At 49.3% G+C, this 19,524-nt stretch overlaps 1 protein-coding gene across 1 annotated transcript in view; it reads left to right on the top strand.

Annotated features, from left to right (window-relative positions):
- The window catches only part of MYO18B (myosin XVIIIB), a 162,101-nt gene extending 143,018 nt beyond the window's left edge, over positions 1-19,083 (top strand). The window contains exons 42-45 of the mRNA XM_087828665.1: positions 2,797-2,841; positions 4,154-4,291; positions 15,643-16,888; positions 19,041-19,083. Of these exons, the coding sequence (XP_087684791.1) occupies positions 2,797-2,841; positions 4,154-4,291; positions 15,643-16,876 (1,417 nt within the window). The 3' untranslated portion in view covers positions 16,877-16,888; positions 19,041-19,083. The remainder of the gene's footprint in view (positions 1-2,796; positions 2,842-4,153; positions 4,292-15,642; positions 16,889-19,040) is intronic.
- The last annotated feature ends 441 nt before the right edge of the window (positions 19,084-19,524 follow it).

The raw sequence follows: 19,524 nt of genomic DNA, 5'->3' as shown, positions 1-19,524 counted from the left end.
CCGGTCCTGGCAGCTCCACACTTCACTTCCCTCTTAATTGTCTTGTTACCTGGGATAAGAGGTTTGGATGGGAGCCTGAGGGATTGGTCCGAGGTGCTTCTCCAAACTGAGCTCTCAATTAGGATTCCAACTGGCTCCGGGAGAGAGTGGTGCTTCCGCTGGAGGTGAGGTTCTTTGAGAGACTTGTTCAAATTATAAAAAGTCACATTTCCCCATGTTGGGAATTAGATCCGAGCGTAACAGGCCTTCCAGGCTGGAAGTGTGGCTACGTGCTCAGAAAGCCAGGCGGGCTGGGCGGCAGCATTTCCATGCGCGCCGGCCCGCTCCCGAGCCCTGCGTGGTAACTTGGGCTGTGGCGTCAGCCTCCTTAGATTAATGGAGAAATGCCTTCAGCGGCTGCCCCAGGCCCGGAGCCGCTCATTAATCACGGAGGGAGGGATGCTTCAGCTGACAGGCAGCCCCGTCTATCCTGGCCCACAGTCTGCGGCGGCTCTGTCTGTCTCCCTGGCCGGTGGTCTGAGGTTGCGTGGGCAGAGCGTGGAGAGGTCAGCGGATGACCTCTGACTCCTGGGTCAGCTGAGAGTGTCTCCATTCCAGCTGGCCCAAGCTGAGATGAATGTTCTAGAAAGAGTCCTCCTCTATTGCTGGGTTGAGTTCAGTTGTATATTTTCCAAGATGTACCCTTTTTGCTTGGCTAAAATCAGGCTGCAGTGGGACAAGTAAAAATATCTGGGTGTCACCAAAGATCGCAGCTGCCACTCAGGGCATCATTCTGAGCTCATTTATTTATTCGTGGGCCCAGGCTCTGGCCAGACTGCTAGGTGGTAGGACAGGCCTTGGAGCTGCCCACGTCTCTTTTCCAATTCTCTCACCTTCTAATTTGCTCTCCCCCTTTTGAGGAACTAGTATGTCCTAGAACTGGAGAAAAGCTTTAAGAATTTCTCTATTATTCAGAAAAGGTTGATGCCACATCCCTGATTAAACACAGGACCCTGGCGTAGGACGGCACATGTCTCAGTGATGCCACAGAGATCACCTGGCTTTCTAGGCATCTTTGTGGCTGGGAAGCGTCTTTGTGGCTCAGAAGCGCCTTTGTGGCTGGGAAGCATCTTTGTAGCTTGGAAGCATCTTTGCAGCTCAGAGTTCCTGGCCAGTGGGGCTCGTGGGGCGTGAGAGCTCCACACTACTTGTCTACTCAGGCAGTGCAGGACACAATGATAATTCTACTAATAGGCTCTTTCCTGAGGACTTTGTGCCAGGCTGTGCAACCTACCTGCTTTGCATAGACTGTTCTCATAACTCTCTGAGGTTGGTACCATTATCTCCCCAAGTTTACAATGACGAACTGGAGCTTAGAGAAGTCGAGAGACTGGCCCCAACTCACGCGGCGAGCGACGGGGTTGTGATTTGACTCCTAGGCTGAGTCTGTCACCCACACTTCTAATGATCAAGCTCTTCTCCCCTGTCAAACACGTCCCTTCTCCTCTCTCTCCCTTGTCAAGGTCTCTGTTCTCTGCCAAGTAACTGGCCTGTCATACTGGCAAACTTGTGTCTGTCACTGTGATGTGAGCCCAGTGCATTCGTGTGTTACTTTCCAGGCAGTGTTTGTATTCAGCCTGGAGCTGTCTGGCAAAGGCTTACCCTGAAGGAATTCAACCAAAGACACTTAATTAATTATCTTGCTCATCAGCAGTCCCTTGCCCACATGCCTGGCACTGTTATTCTTTAAAAGCCATGAGCGCCAAGGTGAGAGAAAGGACCACTGGCTACACAGGTCAGGAGATGAGGGTTCCAGTCTCAGCTGCTCTGCCAAGTAGATCAGGACCATGGACGGGTCGCCCATCTTCCGGGCCTCAGCTTCCGCACTCAACAGGTTAAAATCATCATCACCAAACAAAAGAAACTGATGAACAAAATAGATCCAGAGACATAGAAGCATGGAACAGACTGAGGGATCTCAGAGGGAAGGCGGGAGTGGAGGAGGGGATGGGAACGTATATGCTTATATGCATAAGCTATGGACACAGACACCGGTATGGGGAAGGCCTGGGGGTGGGGTGGATGCAGGGTGGAGGGGATCAATGGGGGAGGGGGGAGGGGGGAGGGAGACATCTGTAATACTCTCAACAATAAAGATAAATTAAAAAATAAATAAAATAAAACCATCATCATTATCACCATCATCTTCACCACCACCACCATCATCGCATCATAATCATCCATGGAGCACTTTTTATGTTGAGACATCAAAGATACACTAGGGAGTGGATCTCAAACCCCCTCCTTCAAGTAGAACCCTCTTTGGTACACCAAAGCAAACTCCGACAGAAAATTCTAGCTTAGGATCGACGATAGCCATCCTCTGATTGGTATGAAAGAGGAAGGTTTGGGGCTGAGCCCCACTCCTAGGACCCTCTCCCTGACCCCTTGGTAGTCCCTGTGAGACCTCCCAGAACTCAAGGGCACATTGGACCATGGTGCACAAACTCAAGTACTGGCCACGGCCAACAATCCATGACTTGTAAAAAGCCCACCTGGTGGTGAATTTAAACACTGAGACACCCCCCGTGGGGCTCATACTCGCGGAGTCAGCTGGGTGAGCAGCGGTCATGAATTACCAGCAGCACGTGCCCGCATTAGGTGTATTGTGCTCTGAAGGCCTTCCTGGGCTGGGTTCGATGAGAGCCTGTTGTTCAGGCTAATGACGCATGTGAGGAAGTGCGCCTGGCTGTCCAGCAGACACCTTGCTTCCTGGCAGCGTGAAGATAACAGACTCTTTCTTCTGCCTCCTCCTAGTGTCCAGACGACAGTGGATTGCGGTGGCGGAGGCAGGAAGGAGATGTAAGTTAACCCTGAGTAGAACTGACAGCTGACACTGAAGCCAGCAGCAAACCCCGGGCTCCCTGTGTCCAGTCCGCAGAGGGAACGTACACACCTATTTGGGGAATTATCAGCAATGCCCATGAGAGCTTTGACTCCGTAGTCCTAACATATAGCCCTGGGAAAATAGTATTGAACTGTCCAACTTCTTTTAGACAGAGAGATGCCCAGGACTTATGATGCCACTGTCCTCCTCAAACACCTTCAATGGCTCCCCATTGCTTCAGAATAGACTTTTTAGATTGACATTTGAGCGCTGCACATACTGACCCTTACTTCCTTGTCTGCCTGGGACTCCTATTTTCCATGTTATCCATGCTCTGTCTTTTTGTGACCTCCATACCTATGTGTATGTTGTTCCTTCCACCTAAAATTCCTTTCTCCAGGCCCTGCATGGACAGGCCCTAACCTTCAAATGAGATGTAGCTCAACAGCCACTATTTGATGTCTTCCCTCTGCTTCCAAGAAGCAAATCAAGATTCCTCTTTATTGTCCTCAGAACCTAGCTTCTGTTCTCCTCTATGGCATTGATAATTCTCTCCTTTACTTCATGATTATTTATATAGATGTCTATTCTGCTAAGATGGGTTCTTGAAGACAGAGTCAATGTTGGGTTCATGTTTATAGCTCCTTCCCATGGTGCCAGGCATGGAGTGTCCTGTAAATAAACACATTTATATTTACCAGATATATATATCAAGTGAATATATTGAACAGAAATTAAAATAACGACTGAGTGCCCACATCAATAAGAGGCCCAAGCAAGACTCTCCCTGTGCTGCTTGTAGAATTAGGGGGCATAAAAGTAGAGACTGTCCACACAGATTCTGGGGAAAGTGGGCAAAGAGTTAAGACCGTCATGCTTAGCATATTCCGTGAACATATCATTTGGTATAAAATTCAATGCCAGATTTACTCTAAAATTGGAGCTGCCTTGACATCCATATTAGAGTGCTTATCTTTCCAAGGAAGAGCAGTGATTAGTAGCATGGGTATTGGAACCAGAGGGGCCAGGGTTTGCACTCCAACTTCATCACGAACTAGCTGGGTGACCTTGGCCAGTTCCCAAGTTGGCCTTCCCAAATCCCATTCTCTCATCTATATAATGGGGACATCACCAGCTACCATCCCTCAGGGATGGTGTTGTGAGAATTGATTGAGGCTGTGCAAGTACAGCACTTAGCACAAGGCTTAGCAAACGTTAGGTGTGACTGTCTAGTTATTGCTGTTACTGTGGTTGTCATTGTGACAGTATCCGGCATTGTGCTTCCAGAGATAACGTCTCCGTCCTCAGCTCCCAGCCAGAGGGCAGTCTGCGGTCCTGGTTGAGTTGTACTCTGTCTGTGGCCACAGACACCATGAGGACCCCCTCTCGACAGTCACCCGTCAGCAGCCACATCTTCAGCCCCAGGTAAGAGTATCTCCTTGTTGCTCTGGATGGTCTGTATCTCATAGAACCTCAGACTTTCAAGGTTGTTGTTCGATTCGCACATTTCCTCTGGCCTATGCAAGGACAGTCATGGTCGGGACAGTTTGAGATAGGACCCTGCCACTTCCTGGCTATATAACTTTAGGCAGGTCCGTTACCTTCTCTGAGCCTTCACTTCTTCATCTGAAGAATAGGAAATATAATTGTATTTATTGCCCCAAGTAGTTGAAATGATGAGGATCTACTGCAGCTCTCCATAAGGTGTAGTTTTCCAAATGAGTTTAAACAGCACGGGGTGGACATTTTTTAAGTAGCTGTGTATTTATTATAGTTGCCTTCCAGCTAAGGCAAAGAACTAATGTGATAAGATAGAACAATTGCAGATGGGAGGGGCAAACCCAGACCACCCCTTGCTGACTTGAAACACGTTGCTCTGAAGCAGGGAGCTGTTTGTCTGAAAAGAAGGGTGAGAGTTTCCGCTAACCTTTTGGGCATATTCGGCGAGTGGCAAGCGTCTGGAGCAGGGCTGCTGATCATCTGATCATCCTAGGCCGAACAATATGGTGTCAAAATTATCAAAGAGAGCCCCCGAGAATGGGGTGCATCTGGGGAGTTAATGAAAGCCAGGTCACCTGGTTACTTAATTAAAAACAAGGGCCTGTTTGGAGAAAGAGCCATGTCCTCTGTGAACCCCAAATGATGACGTTTCCTCTCCCGAGAACTAAATACTTTGGTTTCCCCCCGAGAGCCAGTGTATAAGGCAACAGAAGCAGAACTGGAGGGGGCCTCACAGAATGTGAATGTTCGTGAACTTAATCTCGGAGTTTCATAATTAGACTTGTCTTAGGGTCTTCAGCCTAAGGCTGGATGATGGCAGTGGTTTCAGTATGTGGCTGAAGGCAGAGCGTCTGGGTTCCAACCCTTTATTTACTCTTCTGCAGCTGTGAGGTTTGGAGCGCGTTGCTTAACTCCTCTGTTCGTGTTTTCTCCTGAGTAAATCCGGGTTGTTGTCAAGGTTGATGAGATGGTTTGGAAGCTGTTCTCCATGCTGAGCCTGGCATCTCGAAAGGGCTCATGAGAATGAGCTGCTTTGTTAGTGAATAAGCTTAATTGTTAATGCTTATTGGGTGAATACGCTTATTGATGTGACAGAGGGTCAGGAATTTGCTCAATGTCCCGCAGCAGGTAAGTGGAAGAGCTAGGATTTGAACCCTGGTTTGAATCCCTCCAAAGCCTGTTATTTGCATTTGTCACACTCCCCTGGCTCTGACATTTATCTAGGAGGTGGGTTACTTACCTGGCAAAATTTACTTTCAAAGAGCTGGCTTGTTATTAATATTAAAACTGCGTAAGGGTTATTATTCAACATTCAATATCCATTCAAAAGGTATTATTAAGAGCCTTCTGAGTGCCAGATCCCATGGCATTAAGTCCTGAAATATTTGAGCCCTGTCCTTGGACTATGTTTACAGTTTAAAGATTCTAGAACTTCTGAGTTGGAAGGTACCACTGGGACCATCTAGTCTGCATAATTTGCTCATGCAGATGGAGAAAACTGAGGTCTGTGGAGGGAAATAGCCGGATTTATAGTAAGGATTGACCTAGAGTTCAGGTGCCTTGACTTCCAGCTCTTTCTGTTCATAGATTCACAAGTAATCTGCGAGTACATCCCTTTTCCAAGAACTTAAAATGTAACTGAGAATGTTAAAATCCTCTTGGCCACCACCCCAATCTCAGCCCCACCTTCCAAAGGTATTAACCATCTTCAGTTTGGTGTGTATCCTTCCATATCTTTCTCTACATATTTATAAACACACATGTTCTTGTAGTAAATACATAGCATATTTGTGGGCTTTTAAAAAACATAAGTGATATGAGGCTATATTTTGTATATTATGCTAAACCTGAATTCTTACATTGTGCTTCTCGCCCAGCAACCTTTCCTTATCAGTGCGCCCAAGCGCATCACATTCTTCTGAATTCCTGGAAAAGATCTTAAAGTTATGCCATGGTTTATTAACTATAGTCTTCTTGTTTCACTTTTAGTTGCCTCCTGGGTATTTGCTATTAACCTGTAAACCTTCAAAAAAAAACCCCAAAAACCAAAAGCACATCCTTACGAACGTGCGCAAATGGTTCCCTGGGTCAGAGGCATTTGCATTTTAAACTTGACTAGATACTAGCAGATCATCCCAGTGTCCCTTCTGTACAGTAGTGGACTCCTGTATACCCGTCTCCATATCATCTGGCACGTCATGGAGCTAATAAGTGAGTCTCTTGGACATTTCCAATTTGACTGAGAAAGGTCACTCTGCAAACAAGAGAGGGAGAAAGCCATCTTCTGCCAAAAAAAATACAAGCATTCTCTGTATTATTTATAAGGGGCCGTCACCTCCAGAGAAATACGGCTAAAGCTTTATGATTTACAGCCCAGGACTCGTGCAGCCACTGATGATAAATACGGGAGCTTCTGGAGACGTGGCCCCCAGAGCAGGAGTTTATGGGCTTGGCAGTGGCGGCCACACTTGGCTCAGGAGTGTCTCTTAATGTCTGGCTACAGGTGGTGTCAGGGTTGTCCAGGGGCTGGCGTCTCAGCTGGGCCCCTGCTGGGTCCCTGCCTCTCCTTCCTGCCCTCCTGGGCCATTGCCCTGCTAGAGAGCGTTGAAGGGGCTCTTTCCACTCCATCTGAGGCTCAATGCTGGTGTCCTCACCAGACTCTGGGAGATGGATGATCCCCACGCAAACCACAGGAGCACTGGAAGAGGAGGGGTCTCCTCCAAGGACAGCAGGGTGCCTTACCTGGAGCCGGAGAATGAGACTGGGTAGGTTAAAAAAAAAAAAAAGCAAAGTAAATGGTCTCCATAGAGGGGAAGGTTGAATTATGGGAGTAGCAGGATCACACGGACAGAAAATGAAGGGGGGAGAGAGAGAGAGGAGAGGGGAGGGAGGGAAGCAGGAATGTCAAGGGGAGAGGGCGGGGGAGAGAAAACACGTTAGAGTGTTCGCGGCCCCTATTCAGTAGCCTTGGGAAGTCCAAATGAAATGGTGTGTGTCCTGGTCAGAGACGAAGTTTATCCCGAAATTTCAGGGACCGATCTGTCGGTACGTAATTAGTGACGCTGTGACTTGAATTTATCACCGAACGTGGCTCTCTACTGTTGCTGTTGGACGTGGACCATATTGCAGTGTGAGCGTGGAGATTATTGTATAAATTATTCTCACTCACATAATCATCGTGATTTTAATTACTGTGTAATCTTCGCTAATTACTGTTGTATGTATCATTTGCCTTGGTGCCGACGTAACACAACAGCTTTTCCTTTGGCTAAAAAAAAAAAATGGCATTACGACGTTTCCTTTTTCTGGGGGAAAATTGCTTTCTGTAAACATTCGCAGCCCCACACTCTTGGCTGGCGGTTCTTTAGTTTAAAAGAAAAAGATTTAGACACCACCACCGCCCCCTTCTCAGCCCCCTGTTGATTTTTATTTGCAATAAGGCTGGTTTGAATTAATAAAAAGGTCTAAATTACAGGGTATTGTTTTAAAAATAAAGTTGTGTTGCTTTCAAGGGAAGGCAATTACTTCCACGGAAGTGAAAGCCAAGGATGGGTCACGTGAAGCCGGATTCAATGATTAGATAAGACTTCTTTGTAATTAGTTCATTAATTATGTAAATATGAATGGATGGTACTTAGCATTGAAAACAGCTTGTTCTCAAAGTAGGTTAAGCATCCATGCTAATCTCATTTCAATAGTACATTTATTTACAGGTCCCTGCGTTCTTAGAACCAGAGCTCAGGATCATTTAAATTTTTCCTGAAGGTACTTAGCGAAAGGGCCTCTCATGGATATGATTTTATGCCTTCATAAAAGACAAAAGGAGCCTTTTCCCTTTTCTCAGTATTAGGAAGACTAGTGGAAAAGATGTTGAAACTGAGTAAGTGGAAATGTTCAAAGCAAACACATCAACCTTGGACCCAAGGCCTGAGCAAGTGAATATTAGTCGTGTCACAGTTTTGGTTTTAACTTGCAAGTTCCTGATAAATAAACCTTTCATGCACTTATATGTTCATTTAGATATATTCTTTGGTGAAATGTTTGAAGTATTTTGCCCATTATTTTTTTCTTTTGGGGCTATCTCTTTCTTTTTAATTGATTTGTAGAAGTTCTTAATATATTCTAGATACAAGTCCTTTCTTGACTATGTGAATCTACTCCCATTGAGTGGTTTGCCTTTTTAACTCTCCTAATGGTTTATTTTGACAAACAGAAGTTTTCCATTTTAATGTAACCAGATTTAGAATTTGTTTCCTTTATGGTTGGCACTTTTAATATCTTGTTGCAGAATTATTTGCCTACTCCCAAATCACAAAAATATCTCCTATGTTTTCTTGCAAAAGTTGTATTGATTTAACTTTTATATCTAGATATACAATTCATTGGGAAGTGATATTTATTTATGGTGTGAGGTAGGGATTAAGATTCATTTCCATATGACTATCCAGTTGGTTCAGCATAAGTATTTTAAAGTAAATATTTTCCACATTTCATGATAGTAGCTCTAGACTCTATTCCATTTTATTTCTTGTTTATTCAAGAGCTGATTTAACATGGCCTTAATTAATGTAGCTTTATATAGTAAGTCTTGATATTCAGAAGTGTATATTTCTTAGATTAGTTCCTCTTCCCCAAGATTAGCAAATGACTCTAAGTTCTGGCTGCTTTGGTGACTCTCCAATGCCTTTAAATTTAAATTTAGCCTTTCTAGTTTTTCTAAGTGAAGATTTTCTCTGACACAGCTAGTCGGTTATATCTGGAAGCTGAAGGCTAAGCTAGACATTTTTACCCTTTGCCAAGTAGACATTTCTTCCTTAGTTTCTATGCTCTAGAGGACATTAACATTCAGGTGTATTTCCTTCCAGTCATAACTTGGTGAATCAACTTGGTGTAGTTAAGAGTTTAAGCTTCTTAACTACAAGGGTTATTCATTTCTATATCAACAGCATCTGGCATCATGGCATTCAAGAAATGATTCTGGGTGGATGTAAAGAGGGACAGATGACTGGATGGATGGATGGATGGATGGATGGATGGATGGATGGATGGATGGATGAATGGATGGATAATTTTCATTTATTTAAAATTGCATTTTCTTGAGGAACTGGATGCTTCTATGAATAAGTCTGAGATTTTATGTGGCTATAGCTATTATACCACATTCAGCGAGGCAACATCTGTGCATGGAAAATGTAAGAATGTATTGAAAATGTATTTAAAATACACTGAACCCAAGTTGAACACCTTTCCAATTAGAGATTTTAATTACTTGACATGCCCAGTTTGTTCTTTCGAAACATTATGGAAACTATCAGAAGGTAAAAGGCTGACATTTTAGAGCCAGTACTTTCACTCTCTCATCAGAGTGTGAGCTAGGAAGTTCTCCTCCTTTCTCTGTTTCTCCAGGTGTAGAACGAGGGGCTCAGACTAGATGAAGTTCTAGCTCCCTCTCAATTCTGATATTCTAGAAGTTTATAAAATTCTCTAGAAATAAAACCATGCTCTTAGCTTGAGTTTGAGCACAGGAGGAGTTCACTTTAGATTGTGAATTGGAAGTTGGTTTTGAGTCTCTTTTATGCCCAGAGGACGACATTGGCTGGCTTGACACGTAGGGCTTCGGGGTTGAATTAAGTGGCCAGACGAGGCAGATGGAGCCTTTTGTTCATTCTTTCAGCACTTCCACAACCCCTCATCTTTCCATCCCTCCATTCCTTTAGTCTTTCCATTCCATGAGCTTTCTGTGAAGCACTCTTCTAATACTGGGTGTTCATAAAAGAAAAACATAGTCTAGTTCAGAACTAACAGTCCTGTTGGAAGATGCAAATAAGTAGACAAGCAATTTTAATACAGAGAGATGGGGACACACAGGGGAATTATGGGCAGAGGAGGCCCCTGTCCCATCCTGGGAGGTGGCAGAAGACTTTCTAGAGGAGGCTACTGTTGGGCTGAACATTGAAGGTTAAAAGTGTTTGCTTTTTAAGTAATATATAGAGCAAGTGGTTTCTCAGAATCACCTGTAACGTATCACGTCCTTCCCCTTTCCCTCACTCCCTCCTTCCTTCTTTCTTCCTCTTGTTGTTTTTTTTTTTTAAACAAAGGTGTCTGGGCACCAAAGTCTATTAGCATCCGCCTTACTTTGACAATGACGAATGATTTTTCGTATTCACTTCGTTTCTGTCTTTACTGCCTTATCTACTTCTCTATATATCTAGACGCATTTTTATGCTAAACAACGTGAAAGTTGCCGGAAAACATCATGCCAGTTCTCTTTAAATAATCCCTCGTCTTTCTTCCAAGGAGAAGGACTTCCTTAACTACGGCATCACTATCGCACCCGAGGAAATGAACAATCCATAATATTGTCCAAGGTCCCAACATTCATATTACCCCATTTGTCCTAAAGGTGTCTTGTATCATTGTATTTTTTTTTTTAAAGAAGGATCTTATTAAGAATACAACACATTGCATTTGGTTGTTTTGTTTCTTTGACTTCTCTCTTTTATAAAAAAAAATAGACTGTTTTTTGGAGAAGTTTTAGACCTATAGAAAAAATTGCACAGCAAGTACAGAGAGTGTCCACATACCCCTTCTTCCTACACAATTTTCTCTATTCCTAACATCTTGCATTCATCCTAAGTCTCTTGTAAGCTAGAATGTTCCCCTTTCTTCCCCCTCCCCCATTGAAATAGATTTTTTTGGTAGAATTCCAGGTGTGATCCTGATGGGCAGCTGTGTCCTAGTCTAAATCCATGGGTCCTGGTACCTGGTGATCAGTAAGAATATGTGGAGGAGGGCAGAACAGGAGATACACAGGCGGGCATCCACTGAGGGCGGCTCACTGGATTGGTTTCTGAAAACTGCCAAGGTCTCGGCACCCACTTAGGATCAGAGAGAACAGCAAGGAAGGCTTGAGGGTTGTCTTGTCTCCTAAAAATACCGTGTCATCAGGCATAGAGGATATTTAGAGAGTCTGTTTTCTGACTCAAGTCTCTGCACGTTCAGACCCGGAGTGACCAGGCCGAGGGACTGGGTGCCGCTCGTTTCTCCACTTCCTCTGCTTCCTGGGTCATCCCATCCCATGGCTGTTCCTCATGTCAAGTCTTCTCTTTTATCGGGTGGCCTTCCCAAGTCCTGTTTCCCCGCCTCTGAAATCTAGACATCTCCCCTCAGTTCTCAAGGGTTTTGCAGATTGAATAAGCCAGTAACTGGTAGGAAGGATGGTCTCCACCTGTTTAGTGTCTTCTTTCGGCCCAAATCCTACCGTCTTCCAAAAGCCTGGCTCACCCACCGCCTCCAGGAAGGCTGTGCACACAGGCCCCAGCACCTGCTCTCTCCCCGACAGCGTCCTGTGTGCGTGCAGCCCGTGGTTTACTGGAACTCCCTGCCCTGCTGATTTTTCTCCCCGGGTTTGCGCAGCCTCCACAGCTACAGCGTGTCTCCAGGAGGGACAGGCAGCCCGTCTTCCGCCTATGACCGTGTGTAGTTAGCATCGTGTAGAGTTAGACCCAGATGAGAGCCTCGGCTCTGCTGCCCCCTGTCAAGCCCACTTGCCTCTCTGGGCCTCAGTGTTCTCATCTATCAAATGGGTTAGTAAGGGTCAGCGGAGCAGAGTGGTCAGGAGGCATGGATCTCGGAGGTGGACTCCTTGCTTTAAATCCACATTTTCCCGTTTATCACAGGACAAATTACTTCCCTTTCTGAGCCTCATCTGTGAAACGGTGAGATGACCACAGTGTCTGCTTTAGAGGACTGTCGGGAAGATAAAATGAGTGCCGTCCACAAAGCCTAAAAGCACCGTGCACGGCGGCTGCTATCATGCAGGATTTACCTGCCCCTCTCGGGGCTTAGTCGGTGTCTCCTGCCCTCTACCGCACTCTGCACAGTGTTGGGCACCACGTCAAGTTGAATCCCAGGCTATCAATTGTTGTGTTGGACTTGGTTACAAAACCTTCAGTCCATCTTGAAAGGACATCTGGCTTCCCATCCCAGGCCTCGCCGGTATTAAAGAACATCAATACATTTTTAATTTCCTCTTTAATTCCAGGGTGTGGATGAAGAATGGGGGTGACAACACGCCTTTGGGGATGATTCATGGTGTCATTAAAACCTTCCTCGAGTTTCCTGTAGTTGCGCTTGGCCCCGGCTCTGCCCGGACTCTCAGACCTGGAAATTGTGTTTTTTGCTGCGTGATTGGGTCTGATGCCAGTGAATCCAGCATCTCCTTCGCTCGGACCTCTCTCTTTTGGTTCATTATGTATCAGAGGATTTGGGGAGATATACACATAGAGATGTGCATTCAGATGGTTGAGGTTTCTACTCGGCTCTCTACCTGGAAGGCGTGTGATGTCAGGGAAGGAAAAAGCATGAGCTTCAGATCTGGCCCAGCAGGGTGCAAATCCAGGCCTGCCACTTAGCAGTGTGACCTTGAGCTGGGAAGGGACAGAGCCAGGATGTGAACCCAGACCTGTCTGCTTCTGAAGCTCGTGTTCTTAGCCTTGCAGGTCGGAAGGAGTGGAAATTCCAGTGTATCTGGATGCTCATATCTTGATTTACCCAGTAGGCCTTCATCAGCGTAAGCCACCCATACTTTTAGAGCATTTTCATATATATTCTCTTGTTCATCAATTCACTTAATAAGTATTGATTGGATACCTACTATGTGGCAGACACCAGAGCTTCACTCATTCATCCAGCATACACTTATTGAGTACCTACTATGTGCTAGAGGGCTCAAGAGTCACGCACTCATTCAATACCTATTTACTAAAAACATACTATGGTGCTTCACTCATTCATTTAGCACATGTTTGTTGAGTACCTACTATGTGCACAGAGATTGAGATTCAGTCATTTGTCAATACATGTTTATTGAGCACCTACTATGCGCCAGGACACGGTTCTAGGCACCAGCATATAGGCACCCCTGCTCTCCTGGAGTTCAAATATCCACAACATTTCCCCTACCTTACAGCTAAGGAGACTGAGGCTAAGAGAAGTTAGGTGACTATCCTAAGGCTATATGGCTTGTAAGTGGCAGAAGCAGACCAGGCTGCAAGCGACAAATGTTATCTGGGCAAGGAGATCATCTCAACGCTGAATCACATCACAGGGCACAGAGGGAGTTTACAGAGGACAGTGCCACTGGCTGTGGGGTCGGCTAACCTGGGGTTGCAACCTCTCTCTGTCACTGGCACACTGCAGATGCTCAGCCAGGGGGGGCTGTTGTGACCACCATTGACTGCCCCTCCACTCCATTATGAACCGGCCGGCAACATTGTGGCAGGATCTCGGGGATGCCTGAGGGCTCCCGGTTATAGCAGGTACACGAGAAGGCTGTTCCATTGTGGGTAGACTGAAGGGCAGGCAGGAGAAGCCCCCCAGATGTTTCTGGAGCCTCTGCCTAGAGAATCACAATGCCCCACCTAGCATCTGTCCATACCCGTCTCGCAGCGACTCTGAGAGCCTTCTATCCATCATCTGTCCCCCTGGCCAAGGCTCTGCAAGGCAGGCGCGGTGACATCTCGGTTATCTACCAGCCATCCATCACGCGAGGCCGATGGGGGGAGTTCCACCTGAGCCCAGCCGTCCACTGAGGCTCCGCCTGGCCCCTGGCTGAAGGCAGCGGGGTGTGTTTGAAATTTCCAGAGCTGGGACAGAAATAGAGAGGACCAGCCTGTCTCAGACAGCCAAACTGGGACCCTCACCCTGAGAGTATATATCAGGTAGTCATTTAATACCCACAATAACCCCAAGAGGTGGTTGCTGGTATTTATTCCCATTTTACAGGTTGACAAACTGAGAGTCAAAGAGGTTCAGCCCCTCATACCAAATCACCCAGGCAGAGCTGGGATTCGGGAACTCTAGAATCGCCACTTTTATCTGTAATGCTTTTCCTCGGGTCCATATTCCAGGCACCTTCCTGGGTAAACTCAGCCACACTGATGGAGCTGGATCTTTCAAGAGGTTCCCTCCCTTGACCCCCAAAAGGAGATGGGCATTACAATCATATATCAGAAGGGGTGTTGGAACCTCGCTGTTCAGCAAATGAGGGAGACCTCAAGATCACGGTCCCTCAGTGGGCCTGCCACCTGACTCCCAGTTCATTGCTCTCCGCCCAGACACAGGGCTGGCCCGTGACAACCCCTCCAAGGGCACGTTCAAACCTCAGGGCCCTGAGCCTCACACTTCCTGGCCCGGGAATGAAATGCGGGGCCCCTTTCGGCAGGATGGGTGTCAGGAGGAGCAGGAACCTCTCCGCTCCTCCTCCCACTGCTGCTCCTGTATGTCCGCTTCCCGCCCTGTCTGGGCACCCACAGCCCTGTCCTGGAGGCGGGAGCGGGGGCGAGCGGGATGGCAGAGTCCCAGGCGATTCTGCGACAGGAGCCCTCGATGCCGCCACCCCACGCGGCAGGCGATGGATGAGACTGAGCACCCACGACCCATCCATCACACCGGCTCCCTTCAGGGGCCCGGGCAGGACGGAAATGACTTCTGTCAGCCCTGTGCCCCGGCAGCGCCAAGCTGTTTATTAAAAATAGAAAGACTGAGAATGCCATCTTGCCGTGCATTAGGGGAGCGGTTCCAAAGCAGTGATGTTGACAAACATGCTTTCAGGTGATCAGAAAGGAGCCCTTCCGCTCCTTCCCGGCCCGTGTCCAGCTGCGGCGGAGATGGAAGCTGACAGCCCAGAAATGGGAAAGGAGGCCGCTGCTCCGGGCAGACTGTGGGGCTTTTGTTTTAGCACATGGGGGCCAACCCTTCTTAGAAATGATAAGACACAAGGTCACCCGCCCATCGGTTCTCTGTTCATCACAGAGCGTCCCTCCAAGGTGCATAGTGGGGTCATCGACTTTCAGAAGCCCTTCTGACTGTCCTGTGGGCTTGTCCCTGGATAAATAAGTAACCTCCTGCAGGTCTCCCTGCATCTTCAAAAAGCGAATGACTTATTCCAGTCGGCTCTGGGACGTAGGGCCCATCACGGCAGATACGATGCCCCATAAATCTAAGTCATCCATCCCGGCTGCGGTTTTAATCGACGCGAACGTACTTAGCTGGGTTTAATTATAGACAGAAATTGCATTTCAGAGAGCAACGCGAAGTCACTTACACGGCTTGCATCTGCGCATTAAATCACGCCGTTCACTTGAGGATGCGGTGGGGACGGCGTTTCCAAAGACAAATAATGTCAGGGCTTGTGCTTAGCGGCTCTCGCGCCACTTACCCGAACTGTGTGAATTGCACGATGCCTACCGACTGCGTGTTTCTTGTTGGCACAGGACAAACGAGGAGGCGGGCGACGCTGAGAGAACCCAGCAGGTGCCGGCCCTGAGCGGAGCCCGGGACGTCCCTGGCAAGACCACGGGGGACAAGTCCCTTTCTCCCCTTTCCCTCCGCCAGCAGAAGTACTGCCATTTTGGGGGCGGCGAAGAGTGTGACGTCCAGAGAAAGCCCCCAGAGAGATTAGGAGCTCTGTCTCCTTCCCCATCTCCCCGGGGGACAGACACCCCCCCGGGGTCCAGGGAGAAGCTGCCGAGTCCTTCGGCCGCCCTGTCGGAGTTTGTGGGCGGGCTCCGGAGGAAGCGGGCTCAGAGGGGCCAGGGGCCGGCGCTGGGCCTGGAGGACTGGCCCACCCTCCCCATCTACCAGACCACCGGGGCGTCCACGCTGAGGAGGGCCAGGGTGGGCAGCGACGAGGGCCGCCTCGCGCTGAGGTCTGGGGCGAAGTCCCCCCTGGAAACGGAGGACTCGGCCGAGGCATCGGCCGGCCTCCTGCGGTCCACCAGCCTGAAGTGCATCTCCTCCCAGAGCGGGGAGGGCACCCCGCTGCACCCCCAGAAGCTGAAGACCCGGTTCAGTTCCTGCGAGTCCCTCTTAGAATCGGCGCCAGGCTCGGCGAGGAAACTGAGCTCCCCCTCCAGCCCCAGGGACACACTCTTGTCGCCCACGCTGTGTCCCCGGAGGCGCTGCCTGGAGTCATCCCTGGACGACGCGGGCTGTCCAGACCTGGGGAAGGAGCCGCTCGTCTTCCAGAATCGCCAGTTTGCCCACCTCATGGGGGAACCTCTGGGCAGCGACCCCTTCAGCTGGAAAGTCCCAAGCCTCAACTACGAACGCAAGGCCAAGGTGGACTTCGATGACTTCCTCCCGGCCATCCGGAAGCCCGGGACTTCCAGGCCCTCGGCCGGAGCAGCCAAAGACGCGCAAGACAGTCCGCGGCGTTCGAGCGTCCACTTCGAGACAGAAGAGGCCGACCGGACCTTTCTCTCAGGGATCAAGACCATTTTGAAAAAGAGCCCGGAGTCCAAGGAGGACCCCGCTCACCTCTCCGACTCTTCCTCTTCTAGCTCCATCGCGTCCTTCAAAAGCGCCGACAGTGTCAAGAGCCGGCCAAGGATCCCGCGGCTGGAGGGCGACGGTGGCGAGCGGATGTCCCCCGGTGACAGGGAGCCGGACACGGGGAGGAAACAGGAGGACGTGGAGAGCATTATGAAGAAGTATCTGCAGAAGTAGGAACCAGCTCAGGTAAAAGTGCCGTCCGGGTCGTCTCGGGGGGGAAATGGAATGAGACCGTCCACCCGGGCCTGACAGCCGAGAGGAAATTAGTTGCTTCTACTGCTTTTAATGCTGAGGCTGATTTCTCTTAAGGATGAAGGTTTGTGGAGGTTTCAGCTCATCAGAGACCCTCTGCCAGCTGCCACCTGTTTCTTTGCTCTTTAAAATGCAGGCACATTAGGGAGCAAGAAGGACCTGGGGGCAGTGCTAAAGGAGGTGCTGGGCTTTTACGGCCCCCGCCAACCCTGGTCTTGTTTGTTTCCAATGTGCCATTCTCCTGAATGGAGGTGCTGTGGTGTCCTTGTGTCCCACAGTGATGGGGATCGTGGTGGGAGGGTCAGGCCAAGGGTGGAAGAAGCCTTGAGAAGAGTGGAGTCCAAGTCCCGCATTAAACATTCAGAAATAAAGTGAGGCCCAAAGGTCACGGAGCAGCGATGCTTCTGTCTGCCTTCTCTCCTCCTTCCAGTCCTGACCCTGGCGCTTCTCTGGGAAACAGGCAGGGAGAGGACTGACTGTGAATAATCGCTGCCTTTTATCGAGGGTATATAAATATCACGTAGTCATTTAGCACCCACAGTAACCCCAAGAGGTGGCTGCTGGTATTTACTCCCATTTTACAGGTTGACAAACTGAGAATCAAAGAGGTTCAGCCCCTCGTGCCAAATCATGCCGGTAGAGCTGGGATTAAGAAACTCCAGAATCGCCACTTTTATCTGTAATGCTTTTCCTCGGGTCCACATTCCAGGCATCTTCCTGGGTAAACTCAGCCACACTGATGGGGCTGGATCTTTAAAGAGGTTCCCTCCATTGACCCCCAAAAGGAGGCAGATGTTACAATCATAGATCAAAAGGAGTGTTGGAGCCTCACTGTTGAACAAATGAGGAAGACCTCAAGATCTAGGTCCCTCGGTGGGCCTGCCATCAACCCAGCCACCCTGACTCCCAGTTCATTGCTCTCCGCCCAGACACAGGGCTGGCCCTTGACAACCCCTCCAAGGGCACGTTCAAACCTCAGGGCCCTGAGCGTCACACTTCCTGGCCCCTGACCGAAATGCGGAGCCCCTTTCGGCAGGATGGGTGTTGGAGGAGTAGGAACCTCCCTCCAGGTTCAGACACAATACAAACCCACGGACCAGTGGCAGTCCACGGCCACAGTCCTTTCCTCTTATCAAGTCTCAGAGCTCACGGCCGCTGCAGGCTCAGCTGCAGGTGGGCTCAGCCAGGGCCTGGCCTCAGCCCCCAGCCCCCAGCCCCCAGCCCTCCTCCCACAGGCGCCCTGGACAGAAACAAGCCGCGAACCACACGCTCCCCTCCTAGAGACCTGCTACTTTGCGAGGCCCCATCAGCCCATCAAAAAGCCATTGCCCCTTCCGTGGAGATGGTCTCGGATGTTTCTGAGCAAATTAATTTGACTTTACATGGCCTTCTCTCTGCTCTCAATTACCAAGGAGAGATCTGATATTCATTTACATTATTGTGCTCCCGGGGACACGGAACACAGTTTCAAAGGCCACGTAAAGGGCACGCGTCCAGAAGGGGAGCAGCCCTTAGCAGAAGTCGACGCAGAACATCTTGTCCCTGCCATTTCTTCTTACACTCAAGTTCCCTTCCCCCTCCCGGCGCTGCTCCCTGTGACAACAGGGCACCTGCCTGAGAGCGCGCCTCTGCCCCACTGCCCGCTGGAGGCTGGAACAGCCCGTTCCCCGGGATGCTCATGTAGTACGGGATTGGGGACCAAAAAGCTCGGTTCTTTCCATCTCTGGCCACGAGAACTTGGGCAGCCGGTGTGACTTGGCTGAGCATCTGCGCTCTCAGCTGGAAAGTGGAGGTAGTAATACCGGCTAGTGCAGTAACGTCGTGAGTCAGGTGGGAATGCGAGGGATCCCGGGCACAGAGCCCACCCCGCTGGCTGCACTAAATGTCAGGTTACCCTGCCCTGGGAGCCCTGTCCCTGCCTCCCGCCACTTGTTTCCCGTCTGCCACCCACACACCTTCATTCCTCTCGGTCGCATCTCTGCAGGAGTGCCACCTGGGAATATGGGCCTCCCCCAACTTTCCCTGTCCTCACCAGGACACACAGCCTGTGTCCCATTGGTCAGCTCTGACCTCCATTTGTTTCCAGCCTCCTGAGATGCACCGCCCTTGAGGACTTCCCGACTCTGCAGAGAGAGACCGGCCCAGCCTCCCCAGGGGCCCTCAGGCCCCAGACGGCGATACAGCGAGCATGGCCGCCCCCAAGAGGAGAGGGGGCCCCAGCAGAGGCCTCTCCCACGGGGCGCGGGGCTCCCAGCGCGCTTGGTCTGCACAAAATAAAGTGTTGGCTCCTTGGCATCTTCGCCTTCTCTCTGTTCTGTGATTCTGTTCCCTGGGACTCTGGGCGTGGGGTCGGGGATGGGGTGTGATGGGCTGCAGCTGGGGGCAGAAGGGTTCTGAGGAATGGAACCAACCCAGACTCTCTGTAGTTTTGGGTGACATACTGTTACTTCTCTCCCTGTATGTCTACGTGCAATGGTCTTGTGCCTTCTCTTTATTTGGCCAGGTACAGCACAAGCATCACCTCCTCCAGGAAGTCTTCCCTGATTAGCCAAACTGAAACAGCTTCTCCA

This window comes from Miniopterus natalensis, chromosome 20 (genome assembly GCF_054644295.1).
Source record: "Miniopterus natalensis isolate mMinNat1 chromosome 20, mMinNat1.hap1, whole genome shotgun sequence".
Lineage (NCBI taxonomy): Eukaryota > Metazoa > Chordata > Mammalia > Chiroptera > Miniopteridae > Miniopterus > Miniopterus natalensis.
The sequence above is the reverse complement of the archived record's forward strand: the minus strand, read 5'-3'. Positions and strand labels throughout refer to the sequence as shown.